At 43.2% G+C, this 23,497-nt stretch overlaps 1 protein-coding gene and 1 pseudogene across 2 annotated transcripts in view; both read left to right on the top strand.

Annotated features, from left to right (window-relative positions):
- The window catches only part of CDK15 (cyclin-dependent kinase 15), a 92,694-nt gene that overhangs the window by 54,828 nt on the left and 14,369 nt on the right, over nt 1-23,497 (top strand). For both annotated transcript variants that reach the window (XR_001002661.1, XM_011949929.1), the window contains exons 11-12: nt 13,982-14,030; nt 22,144-22,283. Coding sequence is in view for 1 of the 2 variants with exons in the window: in XM_011949929.1 (XP_011805319.1) it covers nt 13,982-14,030; nt 22,144-22,283 (189 nt within the window). In the remaining variant the exon portion in view is untranslated. The remainder of the gene's footprint in view (nt 1-13,981; nt 14,031-22,143; nt 22,284-23,497) is intronic.
- Nucleotides 19,343-19,661, top strand: LOC105517399 (annotated as a pseudogene).

Below are 23,497 nucleotides of genomic sequence, written 5' to 3'. Positions count from 1 at the left end.
GGGGTTGTAAGTTTTCTAGCCATCAATTCAGATTCTAGAGCCTGATTACACCTGGGCAAGGTAAGAGGGTTGTGTGATTTTGGAAACTTCCTTCCTTCCTTCCTTCCTTCCTTCCTTCCTTCCTTCCTTCCCTTCCTTCCCTTCCTTCCCTTCCTCCCTCCATTCCTTCTCTCTCTCTCTTTCCCTCCCTCCTTTCCTTCTTTCTCTCTCTTTCACTCCCTCCCTCCCTTCCTTTCTTCCTTCCTTTCTTTCTGTCTCCCCCACTCCCCGTTTTAAGCAAGCTGGCTGAGAACTCTGTGTCCTCCACTTCAAAGGGCCAGTTGTCTTATTTTGATGTGGGCAGATTGAAAAGTAGGCTTTGAAAAGTAGGCGCTTTTTTTGTTTAATCTTTTCTCCTGGGATAGCTTTCAGAGCAATATATCCAAGTGTCAGTGAGGGGGTTCTGACGAGCACAGATTCCCAGACTCTCAGCAGGATCATTCTCTAACAGAAATATAAAAGTGAAATATTAAAAACCCTGGAACGTGAACTCCATCTACAGAGTACCCAGTATCTTGCCTGCTTGCACCATGGGAAAAAAAAAAATCTTGAAAAAAGAGGGAGGAGAAAAAAAGTGTTTTGAGTTAGAGGTTTACAGGTTTAGTAGAGCATAGTAACATCCCCTCAAAGAAGTGGGTGTTGCTCTGTGACCCCCCAAAACGCTCCTCCTTTGACTCAGCCGCCAGAACACTCACCCTCCTCCAGCAGTACACCCCCTTTTCACATGCTAACTGAGGCGCCCGTGATTGGCTGAACAATAAACTGGTCACACTTGCTAAAGGGCTGCCGTCTTTCACACAATTAACCAAGACACATTAATCAAGCTGGCTGGACGGGGCTGCGCGGGCCTCCTGCAGTGGGGGAGGGGAGAGAGTTTGGTAAGCCTTAATAATACTCCACAGGAAGCAATAGTAAAGAACTGCAAGCTGGAGGAGATTCTGCTATCAGAAAGTCGGAAGAGTTTAAAGCCCCAGTGGATGCCGTAGCTAGAATGGACAGGAGTTGTGGTGCTGAAGATCCCAGAAACTTAGAGCAAATTGAATGCTGGTCTTAGCTAAAATCTGCTAGTAGAAGACAGTACTGTGCATTCAAATGGTGGCCCCCAGAGACATTTTTACAAGGTTCCTTTAGCCTTCTTAGCTCTCCCTGCCACTCCCACGAAAACGCACTCAGGAGCCACTTCTCTGTGGAGACACAAGCACTGAGCAGTGGCTATGCCAAACCACACAGTGTAGGTTTCACCATGAGAACCAGTAGAAATGAAGAATATACAAGAAGCATTCTGAATGAGATTTCCATTCCTTTCCAGTTCATTCAAAGTAGTCATAAGCACCCCTAAACTTTCAATTCAACCAGTACAATTTGAGGGAGCCCAGCTGGGAGCCCAGTCGAGGGTTCTCTCAATTTAGAACCAATTAAGAGAAAGTAGTAACTGGAAAGGTATTGGTTCTAAACTAAGTATCTGAAGGGTATTAAAAATAGTTAATTTTGAGAGAGAAAAAGTTAGCATTTGTATTTTTAATAGTATTTTCTGATTTTTCTTTTTCAAATTCCCTTTAAATAGATGTTCCAATGGCAATGCAGAACTGATAAGATCATACCTTAGAGACCAGTTTGCTACAGAATCGTGTAGGGCTTTTAAGAGAATCAACTAAATATTTAGACATTTCTCGACTAAAGTAAACGGAGGCCTTACTCCTCTGGAGGTTGTCCAGTCACCATCTCATTAGATGCAAAGATCCTGCGATAAAGAGAAACTTTTTTTCCTGCCTACATGATTGCAGCCCAGTTGTGGTTTTTAATGTGTCATTGATTGTTTCATCCAACTCCTTTTGCTCCACTGAAAGGGTCTGTCATAGCTCTGTTTGCTTCCTTAAACACGGTTTTTGAAAGCGCTCACGCTGTGTGAGCTCAAATCCTAGCATTAATGTACTGCTGGGTTCATTTCACCACACTCAAAAGCGCTGAGTTTAAATCCCTCTCAATTCCATTTGAGGCACCAGAAGACTTTATCCTTCTCCACTAATGGTTCCAAGTTTACATCTAGATACTGGGGGTCAAGGACAGGAGAGGATTTAGAAATAACAGTGCATGACATTAGTCAATGCATTTGCCAAATTGGCAATTAGTTCCTGATGTGCGTGCAAAGCATTTTATTCCTGTCTCTTTGATGCTTGTTCCCATAGAGAAGGGAATAGAGTCCACAGAGGCCTTCAAACTTTTAAAGAAATATCTGCTGAAAATCATGCCTGATTTGTGACATGAGCTCAGCCGCAGGGAAGCATCCGGGATTATCCTGGTTCTTTTAGTCCCAGGAAAGAACACTGCACGTGGGAAGTTTTTCCACTAGAAGAACGTAATGAAAATCAAAAGGCAGGAAAGCGGTACTAAAAACCCTGCAGGGACCAGAATCAGATGTACCATAAGCGACAGGCCAAGGGACGCCCAGTTGTTTTTCAGTACGCTTGCTTTATCAACTTCTGACCACCAGGTGGAAGCAAGAAACAGCATGGATGGCATACTGACATCCAACGGCATTGTACTGCAGCAATGCAGCCTTGTTCTAGGAATGACTTATTTTGACCTTAAATCCAGTGTGAGAGCTTCACTGCATCTGAAACCACTATGGGACAGATGATCATTAAAATGATCCTTGTCCCCACTGGGATGATAAAGAGCTATTCTGTTTTGGGCTCAAAGGGTTCTAAGCAAGTCTCTGTGTTTGCTGTGAACACAAGCTAAGGTCTGCACCTGGGTCGGCATCAGCTTGGTTGCATGAACTGTTAGCCAAGGGAGTTATTCAGTGGGTTGGACTGAAGGGAAAGATATTGATAAGAGAGGCTTTAACTGTGGGCATCAATTCATATGGAACTGTAGGTCCAAGCTCCCCTTTTACTATCTGGGGTAACTTGAGGAAGTTACTTATTTCCTAGTTCCCTAATCTGCAAAATGGGAGAAATCCTATCATTGTAAAAGTGTTTCCTGTGTGCCAGACACAGAACATACACAATTGCTAATCCCTATTACTGCCTGCCAAGATCAATGCTGGATGGAGTAGCCCAGTTCTACAGATGAGGAAACAGAGGCTTTCTCCTAGGCTCACACAGAGGGGTTTACTTACTGGAAATGGGTGAAATCTGCATCCAAACCTTGTTCTCCTTTCATTAATCATGTTGTATTCCTCTGTCTCATTTTGCAGGATAAGTCTGAAAAATAAATGATATTGAATTGCATCTGCTATAATGCCTAACTTTTAGTAGGTGCTCAATAAAAGTTAGTTCCCATTCGGTTTTGGTTTTTGGTTTTTCTGTTTGTTTGTTTTTTGTTTTCTGAGATGAAGTCTTGCTTGTCACCCAGGCTGGAGTGCAGTGGCATGATCTCAGCTCACTGTAACCTCCGCCTCCCAGGTTCAAGCAGTTCTCCTGCTTCAGCATCCCTAGTAGGTGGGAATACAGGCGCACACCACCAAACCCAGCTAATTTTTGTATTTTTAGTAGAGACAGGGTTTCACCATGTTGGCCAGCTGGTTGTCTCGAACTCCTGACCTCAAGTGATCTGCCTGCCTCGGCCTCCCAAAGTGCTGGGATTACAGGTGTGAGCCACTGCCCGCATTCGGTTTTGTACACAGTGTGGAAGTTCAGCTGCTCAGTGACTTGCCAGTGGTTCAGACCCAGTGACAGGTGTGTGAGAACAGATGCTATCTCTGCTCCCTTAGAAATCTTGGCTTCCTTATAGAGGTCAGACATACCTCCAGGCACCAGAACTGACTTTTGCTTTTACTTGCATGGCCTAAACCTTGCCTGAATCTGCACATCCTAAGAGCTGACTCTCAGTTTTCAAACGCCTACCTAAGTTAGTTGTGCACCTGTTAAGGCTGTTCTTATTTGGTGATGGGTCTGTTCTGCTCCCCGCACCTGGACTGCAGTGATATATCTGCCCACTCTATGCCCACAGTGCCTTTCCCTGGGAGAATCCTTGTCGTCTACATGCTACATAATGGGTATCCAGTAAGGGCTACTAAATCACAGACAACATTAGTGTTACCATTGTTAACTTCACCCAAACATGCTATAGTGGAAAGAGTGCTGACGTTTTCTACAGAGCACACCGGACCACTTCTAGTACTTCTAGTATTTTACACAAGCCCCCTACCTGGCACATAGTAAGTAGTCAGTAGATATTTGTGAAATGAAATTAATGACTAAGAGTTAGAAAACCTGAGTTCTAGTTCCAGTTGCACCCTCTTGGACTCTAAATAATTCTTATTGTCTGCTTTGCAAAGAAGAACATATAAGTTATTATTCACCTTATTAATGGTAATAATAATTACGATTTATTGAGGACTAACTATGAGCTAGACACTTTACATATTTTATTTTACTTTGATTCACAACAGCCCTATCAGATAGAGACAATGTTGTAATGCCTACTTTATTGATGAGAAAGCTGAGGCTTTAAGAGAAGTATGTGACTTGCCCAGGGTCACCTAACCAGGAAGGGGGTGACCCAGAATATCCACACCTGTTGGACTCCAAGGGGGTCATAGCAGTATTCCACTTTACCTTAACTATCAAAGGGCAGATATAATGATTTGGTAATTAAAACAGTGCCCTAGACTGGGAACCGGCCATAAACTTTTGCAGGTTCGTTTCCAAATGATTATGTCTTTTCCACCCAGACTTGATTTTAGAGTCTGTGAGCCTGGCGACATATTTCAGGAGTGTAATCTGAGTGGAGTTCCTACCCTGGGACTCCAGCAGCCTCCCTCTCTATAGCTAATGAAGCCACTGGCGTTCACTGAATCTATGAACCTCGATTGGGCTCATTACTGTCTCAGTTCTGGAGCGCTGCCGAAAGCTCCTGGGGAGTTACTATTAACATCTTTATTAACCCGTCCCCCAAATCAGTCAGTGAAATTAATTTAGATACACAGCCACTTTGATCTTCATTAATGGTTGCTTCTAGTTTCTACATTTATTTTTAGTTTTCTCATCTTTAATTTATTTGATGTCAATTATTAGTTTTTGTTGGGGGGGAGTAGATTATCTATCTTAAAGTAATTAAGATTAGGAAAAATTGCAAGTGAGTAAAAGTGGGTAAAAAGTATTTTTTCTAAAGTAAAACCCCAAGAATATATACAATTTTAATTTATTAATTAAAAAAATAAATTTTAATGTTAAAAAGAAATAAAAGTAAAGTAAAACTCTGCCATGTTCCTTCCAAGTTGAAGAATAAAAGAGGCCTCAAGGTGCCAAATACCATGTAAATGGCTCAAACCAGAGCCTCCTTCTCCATGTTTATGGCCAGTGCCTTGCACCGTCAAGCTCTGTAAAACACAGAGCTGGGGCCGGGCGTGGTGGCTCAATCCTGTAATCCCAGCACTTTGGGAGGCCAAGGCAGGATCACTTGAGGTCAGGAGTTCGAGATCAGCCTGGCCAACATGGTGAAACCTCATCTCTACTAAAAATACAAAAATTAGCCAGGTGTGGTGGCAGGTACCTGTAATCCCAGCTACTTGGGAGATTGAGGCAGGAGAATCGCTTGAACCCAGGAGGCAGAGGCTGCAGTGAGCAAAGATCATGCCACTGCACTCCAGCCTGGGCAACAGAGTGAGACTCCATCTCAGAAAAAAAAACAAAAAAAAAATACACACACACACAGAGCCAGGTACACAAGTGGGCTCATTTGAGTTACTTTAATGTTTTAAAAATAAGTTTTAATATATTTATTTCATTTTTATTTTTCATCCAACCATCTACTTCTTATTTATTCAGCAAATATGTGTTGAATGCTAGGTACTAGGGACTGAGAGAGTAAAAAATAAATATGACACTGGTACCTGCCTTCAAGGAATGTAGTCTAGAGGGGGAAATAAATAAATGATACAATGTGGGAAGTATACTACAGCAGCATTGCCTGGGTATCTTTAAGAAACTAGGGAAATCTTGGACTTGGCTGTGACATGACAAGAAAGAATAGGAAAATAAAAGAAAAGAAGGAACTGGGGAAACGGCCCTCTTAATTTGGGGAATTTAGGGATGGTTTTATTTATTTTTTTTTGAGATGAAGTCTCACTCTGTCACCCAGGCTGGAGTACAGTGGCGTGATCTTGGCTCACTGCAACCTCCACCTCCAGGTTTCAAGCGATTCTCGTGCCTCAGCCTCCCAAGTAGCTGGGATAACAGGCATGCGGCCCCATGCCCAGCTAATTTTTGTAGTTTTAGTAGTGACGGGGGTTTCACCATGTTGGTCAGGCTGGTCTCGAACTCCTGACCTCAAGTGATCCGCCCACCTTGGTCTTCCAAAGTGCTGGGATTACAGGCATGAGCCACCATGCCTGCCCTAGGGATGGTTTTTAAAGAAAGAGACATGGGCTTGGCCTTCAAAAGTGCCAGGATTACAGGCATGAGCCACTGCACCCAGCCACTCCTGCTATTTTGTTCAAAGGAAACAAAAGGGGGAAGGAAGAGATTTATAGAGAGAGTAATAAGTATAAGGTTTTAACCTTTTGAGATTAAGGTATCTGTGGAACCACAAAATGGAGATATCTAAAAAGCAAGTGGAAATATAAACTGTGAGTACAGAAGTCCAGCCTAGAAATACAGGAGAAGTCATGTGCCATGTGCTTAAATCGGTATTTAAAGCCTCAGGTGTGAATTCAGTTGCCCAAAGGAAAGTGTGTAGAGAAAGAAGAAAGGACGAGGTAACCCTGTGGGGCCAGTACTATAGGACTAGGTAGAGGGAAGGGAGTCTTTAGAAGCTGAGAAGGAACAGCCAGAGGAGCTAAAGGAGACCAGTAGGTAATCCTAGCAATACCGTGGAAATCATACGGCCACATCACTGGAGGAGGGCTGGGTTCCATGCCTGTGTATTCTCAATGCTGAGCTCAATGACTGCATGTGGTGGCCCTTTAATATCTGTAGGGACTACAGGGAGTGGTCAGTGTCAAATGATGCATCATTAAATACAACACTCACTGAAAAGCATGATCAAGCCATACGTCAAAAATCATTTGTTGGGGCAGACAGAGTTCAATCACAGTCCTGCCTCTGAGAGAGGGGAGAGTCCTGACTATGCCCATTCCCTCCACCTTCTCCATCCACCAGGAGCAAGGCCTGGTCTCTCCTTCCTTTACAGAGACCTCAGGCACAGGCTTTGGCAGAGGGATATTTTCTCAGAATCCACAGAAACTTTTGATTCACAATTAGAAAAGTAATACACTACAAACATGAGTTGGAGGGCCAAGGTTGAACAATGCCAAGGAGTACCCTCAATGAGGACACCAGCTTTTAGAGCACCCTGATGATGCTCAAAGGGGACTCTAAAGCTTGGGAAGGGCCAGGTGTGGTGGCTCACACCTGTAATCCCAGCATTTTGGGAGGCTGAGGCGGGTGGATCACCGTAGGTCAGGAGTTCAAGACCAGCCTGACCAACGTGATGAAACCCTGTCTCTAGTAAAAATACGAAAATTAGCCAGGCATGGTGGAGTGTGCCTATAGTCCCAGCTACTCAGGAGGCTGAGGCAGGAGAATCTCTTGAATCTGGGAGGCAGAGGTTGCAGTGAGCCAAGATCATGCTACTGTACTCCAGCCTGGGAGACAGAGCAATATTCCATCTTAAAAAAAAAGAAAAAAAGAAAGAAAAAGCTTGGGAAGCCTTGAGCCAAAGACTAGGGAAACTTCCAAGCCAGTTACCTGAGGAAGAGTGAAGCAAACAGTTGTGAGGACATGAGTGAGTGTGTGTGTGTGTGTGTGTATGTGTGTTTGGGGTGAGGGCGAAGGGTGGGTAGGAGAAAAAGAGTTACAGATTTTGGCAGTGCAGTTTTCAAGTTACTGCTTAAGATAGTGAAATAAGGCTAACAACATTATCAACTATTTAAATATACGGTATCTCAAGAATGCATTGTATTCAGGAAATTCCAGAGGTGTAGTTCAGTAGACAGCGCTATAAGATAACCTTAAGGTGACTGTGGCAAGACTATAGTAACTAGAAAATGTTTTACCTTGAGCTAAGACTCAAAATGGTGCAGTGATGTTTTACCAATCAATCAACAAATCTCTGTTAACTAAGGTTACCAGACTTGAATTCTGTTGTGAAATGAGCTTTATTAAATATTTATGAAAAACGGACTATTTTTACTATGGTAGCAAAAGTTCTGCCCTCATTTTAATTTCACTCCACTTAGTTTGGAAATGTAAATGTTCTGCTTTATTACTTTCCTTTTGCAACTTTGCTTTTCCTGCCTCGAATTCCAATTGAACTCAAATGAGAACTCTTTTTAGAGAGAACTGCAGAGGGATGAGGAGAAAAATCGGGTCTAATGATTTACTCTCGTCTTTGGAAGGAGAAGGGAAACAAGCTACCTCCAGACCTATTATTTTTAGAGGCGATTGAAGCCAGAGAAACCAGACTCCTCTTGAAATGGTGCTGTGTGAAATGCCTATCTGTTTGTGGATCATTCTCTCACTGATGCTTGCCGCTTACCTACTGGGAAAAATCAATGGGAGAGAGGCAAGGTCATTCAGCCTCAGGTTATCTGCCTGAGTGGGAGGGCAGACCACAAATAGGCGTCGCGCTTTGCTTCTGCTTAATAGCAGCTCCCTGACTGACCCCGGACACATCCATTCCTGTCTCAGCTAATGTAGCTACAAAATAGAGGTGGAAGGGGCGTCAGTACAATCCGTCTACCCCAAACATGGACTCAAGTACAAAATGTTGTTACTCCTGGGGTCCTGGGGCAACTATTACAGGTCATCCTTTTCTGGCAGAATTTATGAGAACTGAATTTTCCCTTGTAGTGCTTACTCTGTCACATCCCTGAACAAACATATTCAGTATGTGTCAGACACTATGTTCTGCAACGTTTATATACATTGATTAATTAAATTCTTACAACAACCTCATTTGAGTTGTTACAGATGAGGAAATGAGCCTCAGAGAAGTGTGTCTCGAGTTGCTGGTGAGTGATAGACCCTGCCCTCTTTGCTAGAGCAAAGATCCTCTGTTTTAGCTCCTCACTGGAAAATTCTGGAGACCACTGAACTGTTGAAGACATGATAACAGGCCAGGCATGGTGGCTTATGCCTGTAATCCTAACACTTTGGGAGGCTGGGGCTGGAGGATTGCTGGATACCCGAGTATGAGACCATCCTGGGCAACATAGGGAGACCCCATGTCTACAAACATTTTCAAAAATTAGCCAGAAGTGGTGGTGTGCATTTATGGTTCCAACTACTCAGGAGGTCGAGGCAGGAGAATGGCTTGAGACTGGGAGGTCAAGGATGCAGTGAGCCGTGATCACGCTCATGCCATTGCACTCTAGCCTGGGCAACAGAATGAGAACGTCTTTCAGAAACCCAAAGAAACTCGTAATAACAGTACAATAAGTAACCAATGTCTGGACCCTTCCCAGGCTAGTTGAATCAAACCTCAGGGCTTCCTTTCTCATAAAGGTTTCCAGGCAATGCCAGTATGCAGCTCCCCTTGAGAACCTACCTCTCCAAAATGAGAGGTCAAAACCAAAAGAAGAAAAGGAATGAGATTAACACTTACTGAGGCCCTACTACAGGCCACGTGCTTAATCTTTTGTAATTTTCCCAGCAACTGGAAAATGATTCCCATTTTACAGATTTGGAAACTTCTCAATTATTTAACCAGAGAGGCCAAGCAATTTCCCTAAAGTCTCAAAGCTTGTAAGTGGCAAAAAGAAGACTTGAGCTTGGGCTCGTGTTCATGTTACCATACTACCAAGCTAAGAAACACGCCACTGACCCACATTGAGGACTCAGAAGAAATCAAGTCAGACTTAGAGGAACTGGGACTTGGAGCAAGTTAGAATTTTAGTAGAAGACATTTAGAGAAGGTTTCCAAGGAGAACTAACAATAAGGCAGAAATACCTTAGTGGAAGAGAGGGGGATGTTATATCAGAAAGGGAGAGAAGCAGGAAAAGAAGAGACAAAGAGTGAAGAAATATTTATATTACATTTACTATCCTAGTTTCACAACCCTATGCAGTAGGAACTATTATTATCCCCCTTCTGCCGGTGGGAAAACTGAGGCCCAGTGAGGTTAAGGAATATCTTCAGGTCACACAGCTGGTCAGAGGCATTGTGTGGATTTACCCGGGTCCTGGATCCAAGTGCCTGGCCATACATTGTTTATACTGCCCATAACTTTTCAAAGAAAGGGAAAGAGGAAGGAAAAGCAAATAGGATTTATTTTGTTTAATGGTCCAGAGCAGGCATTTTGCACTCATTATTTCACTGGTTCGCTTCAGGGTCCTTGCGAGGTGAATACCACCTTCAATTTGCATTGAGAAAATGGAGGGTTGCCCCTACAGAATGGGAGAAAATTTTTGCAATCTACTCATCTGACAAAGGGCTAATATCCAGAATCTACAAAGAACTTAAACAAATACACAAGAAAAAATCAAACAACCCCATCAAAAAGTGGGCAAAGGATATGAACAGACACTTCTCAAAAGAAGACATTTATGCAGCCGACAGACACATGAAAAAGTGTTCGTCATCACTGGCCATCAAAGAAATGCAAATCAAAACCACAGATACCATCTCACACCAGTTAGAATGGCCATCATTAAAAAGTCAGGAAACAACAAATGCTGGAGAGGATGTGGAGAAATAGGAACACTTTTACACTGTTGGTGGGAGTGTAAACTAGTTCAACCATTGTGGAAGACAGTGTGGGGATTCCTCAAGGATCTAGAACTAGAAATACCATTTGACCCAGCCATCCCATTACTGGGTCTATACCCAAAGGACTGTAAATCATGCTACTGTAAAGACACATGCACATGTATTGTTTATTGTGACACTATTCACAATAGCAAAGACTTGGAACCAACCCAAATGTCCATCAATGATAGACTGGATTAAGAAAATGTGGCACATATACACCATGGAATACTATGCAGCCATAAAAAAGGATGAGTTCATGTCCTTTGCAAGGGACATGGATGCAGCTGGAAACCATCATTCTGAGCAAACTATCACAAGAACAGAAAACCAAACACTGCATATTCTCACTCATAGGTGGGAATTGAACAATGAGAACACTTGGACACAGGGCGGGGAACATCACATCCCAGGGCCTATTGTAGGATGGGGGGCAAGGGGAGGGATAGTATTAGGATAAATACCTAATGTAAATGACAAGTTAATGGGTGCAGCAAAACAACATGGCACATGTATACATATGTAACAAACCTGCATGTTGTGCACATGTACCCTAGAACTTAAAGTACAATAATAAAAAAAAAATAAAATTAAAAAAAACAGAAAAAAAAGAATGAAAACTGAGGGTTGCCATGGATGGTCAAAGTATCTTAAATGAGGTCTCAGCAAAACTGAAGCAGGAGAGTCCATATTCAAACCCTACGTCAGCTAACCCCCAACCCACGTGCCACAGAACACCACTCAAGTTAGAAAGAGTATTAAAATATTGAAGGCCAAAAACATAGCACATAGACCTCTCAGAAGGGAAAAATGGAAAATGGGAAAGGATGGAAATGGATTTCATTTTGTTGATTGAAACTGGGAGATGACTGAATGAGGAAATATTTTGATTTTGTTTCACCAGGGAAGAGCTGTAGATAGGCAGCAGAAAGTGGTTTGAAGAGAAACAAACTAAACAAATGCCAGATATTCTTATCTTTACTGGTTATTTTGAACTTAGACAAAATAATACTGAACAGAGAGTAAATAACCTAGACAAGTACTTCCCTTAGTGCCCACCTGGGACTATAAAATGCCAGCAGAGAGGTTCACATTTGATTGCACCTGCCCTTGAAAACTCAGTTGAAGTCACTTTGATCACTCCTTTCACTCTACAACTCTTAGCACTATAAATTCAAATTTTCACTGAAGTTCCTTTTGAAATTGCAAAATAATATTGTATATGCTTTATTTCAAAAATGTTTGAGAAAATGGGCAATGAAGGAAAAAGGGTAAGCCCCTGTAACCACCACCACTATCTAGTGAGTAGCCTTCCAGATCTATGTGCGCACCAACGTGAACACATGAGTATTATCAAATTAATTTTTGGCCAACCATAATTAAATTCCTTGTTGTGATAAACAACCTTGGTTTATTCCATTTATATAGGAACTGGAGGAAGAGATTTTTAAAACCAAAATAATAGCTGGGAACGTTGGCTCATGCCTGTAATCCGAGCACTTTGGGAGGCTAAGATGGGAGGAACACTTGAGGCCAGGAGTTCAAGACCAGCCTGGACAAAAAGAAAAGTGAGACTCCCATCTCTAAATAATTTTTTTTTTTTTTTTACTCCAGAGGCTGAGATGGGAGAATCACTTGAGGCCAGGAGTTCCAGGCTGCAATGAGCCATGATCATGCTAGTGTACTCACCAGCCTGGGTGAGATCCTGTCTCTAAACAAACTAATAAACAAAATAATTAAATTTCAGGCCTAAGAAAAATATAAGGCAGAAATACCATTTTGAATGAGAGTTGAAATATTCTTTTTTCAATTTGGAGTGTACAATGGAGGAAATTTGATGAAGAGCATCCATCAACTTGCCTCCCCTGCAGCTCCTCTTACAGCCCTTACATGGAAGAAGCATTCAGTTAGTATTTCTTGAGTGAATGAGAAATCATTCCCTTTTAGGATGGTTTTTGTTTGGGTTAAATGATATCAATACTAAGAATCATAGAAACACATACACCCAAATATAAATGCTATAGAGTGCTCCAATTTTTATTATCACCTATTTAGGAATATTCAAGCCATGATTCACTTCCATTTTTACCACAAGTGACATACAAAATTAGCTCCCCCCCCTTTTTTTTATTATTATTATTATTTTTTTGAGACAGGGTCTTGCTCTGTCTCCCAGGCTGGAGTGAGTGTCACAATCACAGCTCACTGCAGCCTCAACCTCCCAGGTTCAGTGATCCTCCCACTTCACCCTCTCAAGTAGCTGGGACTATAAGCACATGCCACCAGGCTCAGTTGTTGTTGTAGATACAGGTCTCACTATGTTGTCCAGGTTGGTCTTGAACTCCTGGTCTCAACTAATCCTCCAGCCTGGGCCTCCCAAAGTGCTGGGATTACAGGCAAGAGCCACCATGCCTGGCTCCCCTGACTTTTTTTTTTTACCACTTTTGAGTCTTTAAGACTGCCTCATTATTCGTCACATTTCACGCACATATACTTGTTCTCCCAAATGAATTGTAAGCTCTGTAGAAGTAGTGGGGTTTCTTTTGATCTGTTTTGTATTCTTCCCAGCACGTGGTACATGCTCTGCACAGAGTATATGTTAAGCAAATGTTTGCTGACTTTACTGAATATGTTGACTGTATTAGTTTGCTAGAATTGCTGTAACAAAGTCTCGGACTGGGTGGTTTAAGCAACAGAAATGTATCATCTTACAGTTCTGGAGACTGGGAAGTCTGAAATTGAGGTGTTGGCAGGGTTGGCTCCTTGGGAGGGGTGTGAGGGAGAGTTTGATCCAGGTCTCTCTTCTTGGCTTGTTGACGGTCATCTTCTCCTTGGATCTCTTCACTTCACCTTCTCTGATGCACGTCTATTTCTCAGTCCACATTTTTTTTGCCTTTTTAGGAGGATGCAAGTCAAATTGCATTAGGGCCCACCCTAGTGCTTTCATCTTAACTAATTACATCTGCAACGATCCTATTTCCATGTAAGATCATATTCTAAAGTAGTTGGGGTTAGGACTTCAACATGTGAATTTTGAGAGCACATAATTCTACCCATAATAGTGACCTTTCACCAAATCATAAAAATTCAGCAGGAGATGAGGCTTTAAAAATCACGGTAACCTACCTGATGCTTGAATCCTTTTTTTCCACCAAGCCAAGAAGAGCATTTAGAATTTTAACAGTATATTTGGCAACCGGGTTTTCGGGTTGATTTTATTTTTTAACGCCCTCTGTATGCTTCCCAGAATGGTTCCCGCTGTCTACGCCTCGAAGCCTTCACGTTGTCTGGAACAGGTGAGTACTACCTCAGGAAGAGATCGTTAAGCAGGATTGGAGAGACATTTCCCTGGATCTCAGTCCACTGAACAGCAGGCCGTGAGCACTTCCATGTGGGGGCTCTAAGCTGTAGGAAGATGCCTCTGGGAGCCCCAGACCCCTGCCAGTCTGTTAGTTTTTCTCTATGAACCATTTTACTTTCAGTGAGTTTGGTCATTAAAATTGTTTTGTGTCCCTCAGCCATGCCCCAGGCCCTGAGAACAGGGAGTGTTGGTCTGCAAGAAAACCTAGTGGGTTTATTATTCTCTGACACAGAGAAACCAAATAACATCATTGAGTGGCTATTGGAGGGGGGGCAACTTGATTCATGGGGGTCATGCTTTCCCAGGCCCTCTCTACGCAGTCTCGGCTCAGACCAGGGCAGACTTTTATTACCAGCTTTCAACAAATCCCTAGTTTCTTTTGCAAAGTAAAACAGATAATAGAGACATTCCGGGAATAGTTAGCTAACTAAGCTGTGCCAGGCAACCTCCGGGCTAAGAAGAACTCAGTGTTTTCGGACAATGACCAATTACAATAACCAGTATTATTTGATCTGAGAGTAATTAGCCGAGGCTCTGTTCTTTTTGCTTCAGTGAGGAGGCAAAAAGGGCAGTGAGGAAAACATCAGAGACAGGGGAGACGAGCTCAAATGTCAAAGAAAAACACACTCTTGCAGGTGGGGAGAAGTGGAAGTGTTTCACTGGCCAAGATCCTGACTGAACACTTGAACATTGTTTTTCCCTGAAAATATGGTAGAATTTAACTTAACCGAAAGTCATTTGAATTCTTCATTCTTACTGTTCATATCCTTTAAAAAGCCTCCACGTTGAGTAAATTTCAGGGTACAAAAGAGTAAAATAGGTAGGGAATATAGAACTGTGGACTACCAGAGGATCTTTCACTGGGAGGGACAGGTCTCTCCAGGACATCTGCACCCTCCACTCTTATTTTCAAAAACACTGTATAACCTGAAACTCCCCTTTATTTTGGAGACAGGTTCTAGGGAACTGCTGTTTATCACTTCATTCAAGACGTGCAAATGTTCTTTTGAACAGTATAGTCAGGCTCCCTCCTCTCTATCTAGAGATATGTGGATTTCAGCACTGCCCCATGGCTTTCTTTCATGTCACTATCAGCTTCCAAAGTAAATGGCAACTCTCAACCTGAGAACCATCTTACTACTCCATGCGGCTGCTGCAGCTGCCCCTGTTCCATGGCAGAAGATAGTTCATCAGCCTCCTGCTATCACCCCACCAGCCTTTCTTTCTAGGGCTGAGCAAGGCTTGAATTCTCTGAATATCTCTCTGGCTTTTCTGATGATACAGCACCCATGGCCTCTGCACCTTCCCTTGTCCCCTGGCAATATGTATTCACCTTTTCTCAGACTTCTGGCTTCTCTGCTCAGATCTTTAATGCAGGAAGTAATGTCCAGGCTGGGCCCGGTGGCTCACACCTGTTAATCCTAGCATTTTGGAAGGACAAGGTGGGTAGATCACCTGAGGTCAGGAGTTCAAGACCAGCCTAGCCAACATGGCGAAACCCTGTCTCTACTAAAGATACAAAAAATTAGCCGAGCATGGTGGCATGTGCCTATAGTCCCAGCTACTTAGGAGGTTGAGGCATGAGAATCGTGGAGGCGGAGGTTGCAGTGAGCTGAGATCGTGCCACTGCACTCCAGCCTGGGCGACAGAGTGAGACTCCGTCACAAAAAAAAAAAGGGAAGTAATGTTTAGAGGTGTTTAGAGGTATGTTGTCTAATACAGTAGCCACTAGCCACATGTGACTGTTTAACTTTTAATTTACTTAAATTTAAAATTCAGTTATGTTGCACTAGCTGCATTCCAAGGACTCAGTAGCCACATTGGAGCAGTGACTATGATATTGGACAGAGCAAAAATAGAATATCTGCATCATCATGGAAAATTCCATTGGCAGCGTTAGCCTAGATTGTCACATGGGAAAATTCTTGGCTCTGGGAAGGGCTCTGTGAAAGGGTTAATATTAGATGGGATATATACTATGTACCTAGCAGGGTGCTACATATATTATTACATTTAATCCTTACGGATGTCATTGCCAGGTCAAAGAGGAGGAAACTGAGGCTGAGAGAAATTAAGTAACTTGGCCAAGTTAGTCCAACTAAGTAAGTGGTAGAGCCAGGGTTCATCTGGTACCCAGGTCTCTGTGGATTTGGCCGTTGAATCAGGTTGCAGATGTGGCGAGTAACAAGCAGCCGAAGTGTCACTGGCTTTTCTACACAATCCCTACAGAGGTGTGGTGGAACCATTCACAGGCCTGCAGATGAATCCCAGGGCTTGCTTGAGGTTTGATGGTGATCTCATTACTGTGGGCCTAGTAGGTACGCACTCACTTTTTAGATTGATTGGTAAATTGTAGGACAGCTTCTGCAATGTTTCTTCCTAGTATTGGATATATTTCTTACTGTGGGCATCTACTACATCCCAAACTGAGAACATTTAAAAAGTGCCTACTCTATCCCTGCCCTGTTCCTCTTCCTGTAGGTCTAGGGGGAATACCAAAGAACCCAGCTGAACTCATACTGACCAGCCTGTCCTGCACCTCGGAGGTCAGTGGCAGTGCTGTGGGTGGGAGACTTTTATACTCAGAGCCAGGCTGTGCTAGGAAATCAAAACTGCTGTCCCAGACCCCTGAGAACAACCAGATTTTAGAAGTATGGAGTGATGGGTTAGTAGATGGTGTTTTACACAGTCACAAAACTCAATTTTCATTTTTTCTTATTGTTTGTGTTTCTATTCTGGACTTTTAAGATTACATGTAGCCGTCCTGGCCCCCAGCACATCTTTTAGGATTGATATACAATTTTAATTATTTTTATGACTTTTATAAGCAATGGGGCCTGTGGCAATTCAGGTGGGTTGGAATGAATTTATTATGTTTGCCCACAGGGATGAGCACTCTCTTAGGCTGCTGGCAGAAATGGAAATTGGTACAACTCTTCTAGCTGATAGTATGAATCTACAGCTCTTCTAGCTGGTAGTATGACTCAAATACTTTAACATGTTGTATATATCCTTCAACCACGGAACATCAATTCTAAGAATTTATCCTACGGAAATATTACACAAACCCACAAAGATTTCTCTTTGAGAATATTTGTTACAACATGATTTTAATAGTACTACCTCCATCCCAACAATAAAGGAAACAACTCAGATAGGAGTCTAGCTCTGTAAATTATGGTATGCCTACATAATCGAATGATAACAGCCAGTAAAATTATGTCCTAGAAAGTGATTCAAAGTTATGGCAAGATGATCAAGGTAGTTAAATGGAAAAAGTAGGTTATAAGAGCATGTATAGTATGATCCCTTTTTTTGTGAAACAAAAACTATACCTGTCTAAAAGCAAAGGACTGAAGAAAACAAAGACCTCAAGCAATGGTGATTATCTTTGAGTAAAGAGGATTATCTCAGAGTGAAGGGCTAGTCATAATTTTCCTTCTCAATAAGTACACTGCAATAAGTATGAATTATTTTGGCACTGGAACATTCTCACCTCTTGAAATGTTACTAGAAGGAGTGATTTATCATAGGATTCTTTATCTTTAATAGCAGATTCTCATTAATTGGGTGGGTGAGTTTTCCTACCTCTGCAAGATACTCCTGGCATGTTTGGTAGTTAACATCACAAACCTAAGAGTAGGAATTCACATTTAGCTTATACGGAAAGGTGCTGGTAGGCAAATTAACATTTGTGATGTTCATTTTTTTTATGCCAATGTTTATTTTTAAAGTAGGGGTTGTAACCAGTGGATAATTGTTCCAGTGGAAGTTAGAGGTGGTAGCCATGTGTACAACTATGAGAGTAATGGCAATTGGTAGCAAGCAAGGCCATAGGTGACAGGAAAAAGCGTAATGATACAAACACGGAAGATGTCAGTAAATCATTTGTGCCCAAAAAGCAACATTTGTTCTCCCAGGACTCTTTTCTCAGCCTCGCAAAAAGAGCTCAATGTGCAACAGCAAGGCGGCAATCACTGAGGTGCTTGCCAATGGTCCTGCTACTAGTGCTGCCAGTGAAGGTTTGTGTTCATGTGGGGTGGAGCTGGCTTGTACAGGGGAGACCGACACACACTTGGCTCCTAGGAGGAAGAGCCTTCACCTGCCCACTTTGCCCTGGTGACCACCTCTGCCGGCGAAGGAGAAGGAGAAGCAATGTGCAGCAGTCATAGTTCAGAGGCTGTGAGACTGGAACAAGTCCAGAAACTACCAGAAGCCCTGAAACAACCCTATGGGGAGGGTGAGGGTAGGTTCTCTTGGTTGAAATGGAAATCCTAAAAAAGAGGTCCTTGTGTCACTGATTAGTACCTACTCTTCTTTTATTCATTCACCTGGTTTTAAAAAAAACAAAAACAGAAACCTGTTCTTATTTTTTTGAGGCAGTGTCTAGTTCTGTCACCCAGGCTAGAGTGCAGAGGCACAATCATGGCTCACTGCAGCCTCGACCTCCTGGGCTCAGGTGATTCTCCCGCCTCAGCCCCCGGGGTAGCTGGGACTACAGGTGCATGCTACCACACCTGGCTAATTTTTGTACTTTTTGGTAGAGATGGGTTTCACCATGTTGCCCAGGCTGGTCTCAAATTCCGGGCTCAAGCGATCCTCCCACCTCAGCCTCCCAAAGTGTTGGGATAACAGATGTGAGGCCCAGCACTTGGCCAAATAACCTGTTCTTATAAGAAAAGGGGTGCCCCTAATACCCCTGTAAGCTCCATTAGCCTTTCTTGGCTTCCCCAGACACTACATAAACACAGTCTAAGTAAAAACAATATGTCTGCCATGCTAACACAAGTTTAAAACCGGTCTCCCAGCCTTCCCTGTCCAATCAGACTGCAGCCCCTCAGCCCCTACTACAGGGCAGTTCAGGAGCCACCTGTTATGGGTTAATGTTGGGGGAGTATGCAAGAGAACAAATCGCTGATTAGGGTGGGACTGTGGAGTTGGAAGCTGATAGATGCATTGCTTCTCACCACCTACCTGCTCTCCCCATGTCCAGAAGTTAGTATTTAACCAGAAAGCGTGAAGCCTGCAGAAACTGGATTCAGGGCCCAATTTTGGCACAAACTTCACCACACCATCCAATAGTGTGGGTGGACCAGCTAAAATTTGTTCATGAGATTTCCCCTGAGTCTCCTTCCAGATGGATCCTAGGCTTTAGTGATTTGTACTAACATTCTTCTTCCAAACCTCCATTTCATGGGCCCTAAAAAAGCTCTGCCTGCTTTCTGTGCCGATAGCGCTCACGCAAGCATGGTTAATGTCCCTAAAACCCGCTGGACTTTCTGTAAGAAGTGTGGCAAGCACCAATCCCACTAAGTGACACAGTACAAGAAGGTCAAGGATTCTCTATGCCCAGGGAAAGCGGCGGTATGACAGGAAGCAGAGTGGCTATGGTGGGCAAAGTAAGCCGATTTTCCGGAAAAAGGCTAAAACTACAAAGAAGATTGTGCTAAGGCTTGAGTGTGTTGAATCCAGCTGCAGATCTAAGAGAATGCTGGCTATTAAAAGATGCAAGCATTTTGAACTGGGCGGAGATAAGAAGAGAGAGGGCCAAGTGATCCAGTTCTAAGTGTCATCTTTTATTGTGAAGACAATAAAATCTTGAGTTTATGTTCAAAAGAAAAAAAAACAAAACCTCTGCTGGACAGGATGCCCTGGATGACTGGATGAGGAATATATCTGCCAGACCTTCTTCAGATCACAGCAAATGAGTAGACTTCTACCTGATTCCTTTTTCTCCTAACTGGCCTGGAAATTTGCAAGGATTTGGAAATTTGCAAATTTCTTCTCTATCTTGTCTATGAAGCAATTACTCCTGAGTTTGAAGGTGGTTATCTGTTTGCAGAAACAGTTTCATGTCTTGGGAATCAAATAGCCCAAATTTGTTATGCAAATTTTATGCATAAATTAGGTAAATTACAATTCTGGGCCAGGACTTCCAGCATCTCTGCATTGTGGCACCTGGAAGGGAAAGAATATCTGATCTTTCTTGCTTTAAGTCGGTAGGTGTATTTGAAATTAAGCAAGCCCATCTATATCTGCTTAACTGGGGATTTGCTGTGGTGTTTCGGGGCCACACAACTTAATTCTGAATGTCAGACATCAGTCCCATGAGCAGCTGCCCTCTGGAATGTGCAGTTTTCCCTCTTGTGCCTTTCCAGTTATAAACCTCTGTGTGTGTTGTGGAGTTGGGTGTACGTAAATGATTGGCATTAGATTAGCAAAGACTTTCAAGCATTTTAAGTAAATAGGAAACATGAAGACCCACAAGCCACCCTCCCCAGCTTCATGTCAGGCCTCTCTCCCCATTTTTGTCCTGGGCCAGCCAAGTGGCTTTGATTCCCTTCTTTAAACTCTGTCTTCTCCCTCCCACTCTAGGGTCTGTGTGGGTACCACAGATCCCTGTCAGCAAGGCCTGCCTCTTGCCTGCCCTCCTTTCTTCAACTCTCAGCTCAAATGCCACTTCCTCAAGAAATCCTTATCTGACCACCTCTTCCCATTCTAGGTCAGGTATTGAGGCTATCTTAACCCTTAAAAAAGGTCAACTTGAGGATTTGTCCTTACTGTGATTCAGGTACTTAATTATCTCTCTGCCTCTGCTCCATCTCAGGAGAACCAAAATGTTATACCTGGGCTGCTATAACTAACCTTAACTGGGTAATTGCCAATTAATAGAGATGTACTTCTCACAGCTCTGAAGCCTGGGAAAACCAAGACCAAGGCGCCAGCAGCTTAGGTGTTGGGCAAGAGCTCTCTGCTTCACAGATGGCACCTTCTCACTGTGTCTGCACAGGGCAGAAAGGGCAAAAGGGCTCTCTCAAACCTCCTTTATAACCCAATTACCTCCCAAAGTTCCCACTTTCTAATACTATCATTTTGGTAATTAGGTTTCAACATAAATTTGAATTTTGGAGAGATACAAACAGTCAGACCATAGGATTCTTTTCTTCACAGTTGTACTTAGACATCTGTGTGATAATTTGGTGAATATCTGACTCCTCTACCTGAGCTGCCAGAAGACAGTCTTGTCCTGTGTCTCCCAAAGCCAACCACTTACTAGCACAGAGTAGTTGCTCAATAAATGAATTTGCTCATCTCCAGATATATATTTCAACATAAGGTCAACTTGAGGATTTATCATTACTGTGATTTAAGTACTTAATTATTTCTCTTCCTCTGCTCCATCTCAGGGGAACCAAGAGAGTTTTCTAGCTAATAAGCCTGACTGAGCTTCAGAAATGCTGAAAACAAGTGTATTTTCTACCCAAACTTCACCCTCCAGAATTACCTCTTTAGAACTCTGTGCTTTTCCCCCTCCAGATTTCTGTGCTTGCCACCCTTGGAGTCCAGAGCCTCAAACAAGTTTTTTGTTTGTTTGAGACAGAGTCTTGTTCTGTCACCCAGGCTGGAGTGCTGTGGTGCAATATTAGCTCCCAGCAGCCTCTACCTCCCAGGCTCAAGTGATTCTCATGCCTCAGCCTCCTTAGTAGCTGGGATTACAGGTGCACGCCACCACACCCAGCTAATTTTTATGTTTTCAGTAGAGACAGGGTTTCACCATGTTGGCCAGTCTGGTCTCGAACTGCTGGCCTCAAGTGATCTGCCTGCCTCGGCCTCTCAGAGTTCAATCATATTTTGAATATCAGGCCTTTCTACTTGGTTGGGCTGCAGTGTTCCTCCAAAAAGAATCCTTGATTATATATTTCTGTTTATAATATTATATATTATAATATATATTATTATATATTTCTGTTTATAATATATTTCTGTGTCTTTTATGTGTACATGGTGCCCAGACACACGGCGGAGGGCAAGGGAGCTGAGTGATAGAATGAGGGGATTTTTCCCCTTCAACTTAGTAACAGGACAGTCAGTCAGAGTTTAGTATGGGGGTTACTTTTCCACTTGCCATCAATTTTAGCAATTCCAGGAAAATTCTACTTAAAATCTAAGTCTAGCCATCTCCTTTTCTTTACTTTTTGTTTTTCTCCCTTTGTTTTTCAGAAGGGAGGCTGCTGGAGAAACTCTATTTTTCTCCCCCACTTTTCCAGGCTGGGCAGGGTTCCTGAAGCTGAAGACCTGGCCTCCCAGATGCTGAAAGGCTTTCCCAGAGACCGCGTCTCCGCCCAGGAAGCACTCGTTCACGATTATTTCAGTGCCCTGCCATCTCAGCTGTACCAGCTTCCCGATGGTGAGCAAGGAAGTGTGTGCCTGTGTGCGTGCGTGAGTGCGTGTGCATGACTGTGTGTGTGTAAGTCTTGGTGTCTTAAGTAGTTTGCCTCAGCACTGGAGAATCATAGCATTTACCCCCAGGAGTGAAGTTAGAGATCCATTTGCCTGGGAGAAGCAAGATAGGACCCAATCTTGTCTGAGTTTTGCATGAGCTTCTCTCAAACTCTGAAGCACTGGTGGGGAGAGGTTACAAGGACCTCTTTGTAATGGTCCAGACATTTCACAGGTACACATTTACACTCAGAAATTGGATGAGATGGACGTTGTCTCTGAGTTGTTTGCCTTAGCTACCATCTGCCAGGAAACCACACCAGTGTTTCTAACAAGACTCTTCTCCCTTTCTGCAGAGAGTAAGATGATAGGTGAAGCGGATATGTCCTGAGAGGGAGCTGGGCCTTTCTTGATTGGTAACAGCAAGCTGCAGAAGGCAGTGCCGGGGTGGGGTGCTGGGGGAAGGGAGGCCTCCTCCCAGGCTGCCCACCTCCTGTAAACACAAGTTACCCTGGAATCAGCCTTTGCTGCCTGGGCCTGAAGTCATCTTCCAAATCTGAAATCTGCTGAGGGATCATGTGGTTGGAACTCCCGTCATGTTTCTCGGACTGTGGCCAGGAAGGGCTACAGGAGGATGTGGGCAGTGGTCATGGGGGACTATCCTTAGGTGAGGTTTCTTTGAAAAAATCCACCATTCAGCTAAAAATAGTTTTAGGAACAAGGGACAAGTAGACAGGAAAAGCAAAGCTACCAGGAAAGTAAAACAGAAGAAGAGAGAGAAGCAGCCAGGGTTGGTTTTAGAAGTCCTAAGCCAGAGAAAAGAAAGCTTAGGAGGGAGGGCCTAAGGGCTGGGACTGGGATGAGGACACTGGAAGGGATGTAGGGGAGTGGTGATGGGGTGCAGTGAGATAAGGATGGGGACAGGGTGAGGAGCTACTACTGCCCAAGAGGTGTGGAAACAGCCTGGTCCGCCTTGCCAGAGTTTGCAAACGCAGCTCCTCTGTGTCTAGGACATCATCCTGTAGCAGTCCAAAGCACTTAGTTTGGGACTTGTTGAGACATTCTATTTTATGACTAAAGTGAGTCATTTAGGATCTCCAAAAATAACCATAATCATACAACTGAGGTTAATGTCTTACTTAACCCTGTAGAAAGAGTCAGTCATTAGTATTTATTAAATTG

Source organism: Colobus angolensis, unplaced genomic scaffold, assembly GCF_000951035.1.
Source record: "Colobus angolensis palliatus isolate OR3802 unplaced genomic scaffold, Cang.pa_1.0 Scaffold30, whole genome shotgun sequence".
Classification (NCBI taxonomy): Eukaryota; Metazoa; Chordata; class Mammalia; order Primates; family Cercopithecidae; genus Colobus; species Colobus angolensis.
Note: the sequence above shows the minus strand (reverse complement) of the source record. Positions and strands in the feature narration are given on the sequence as shown.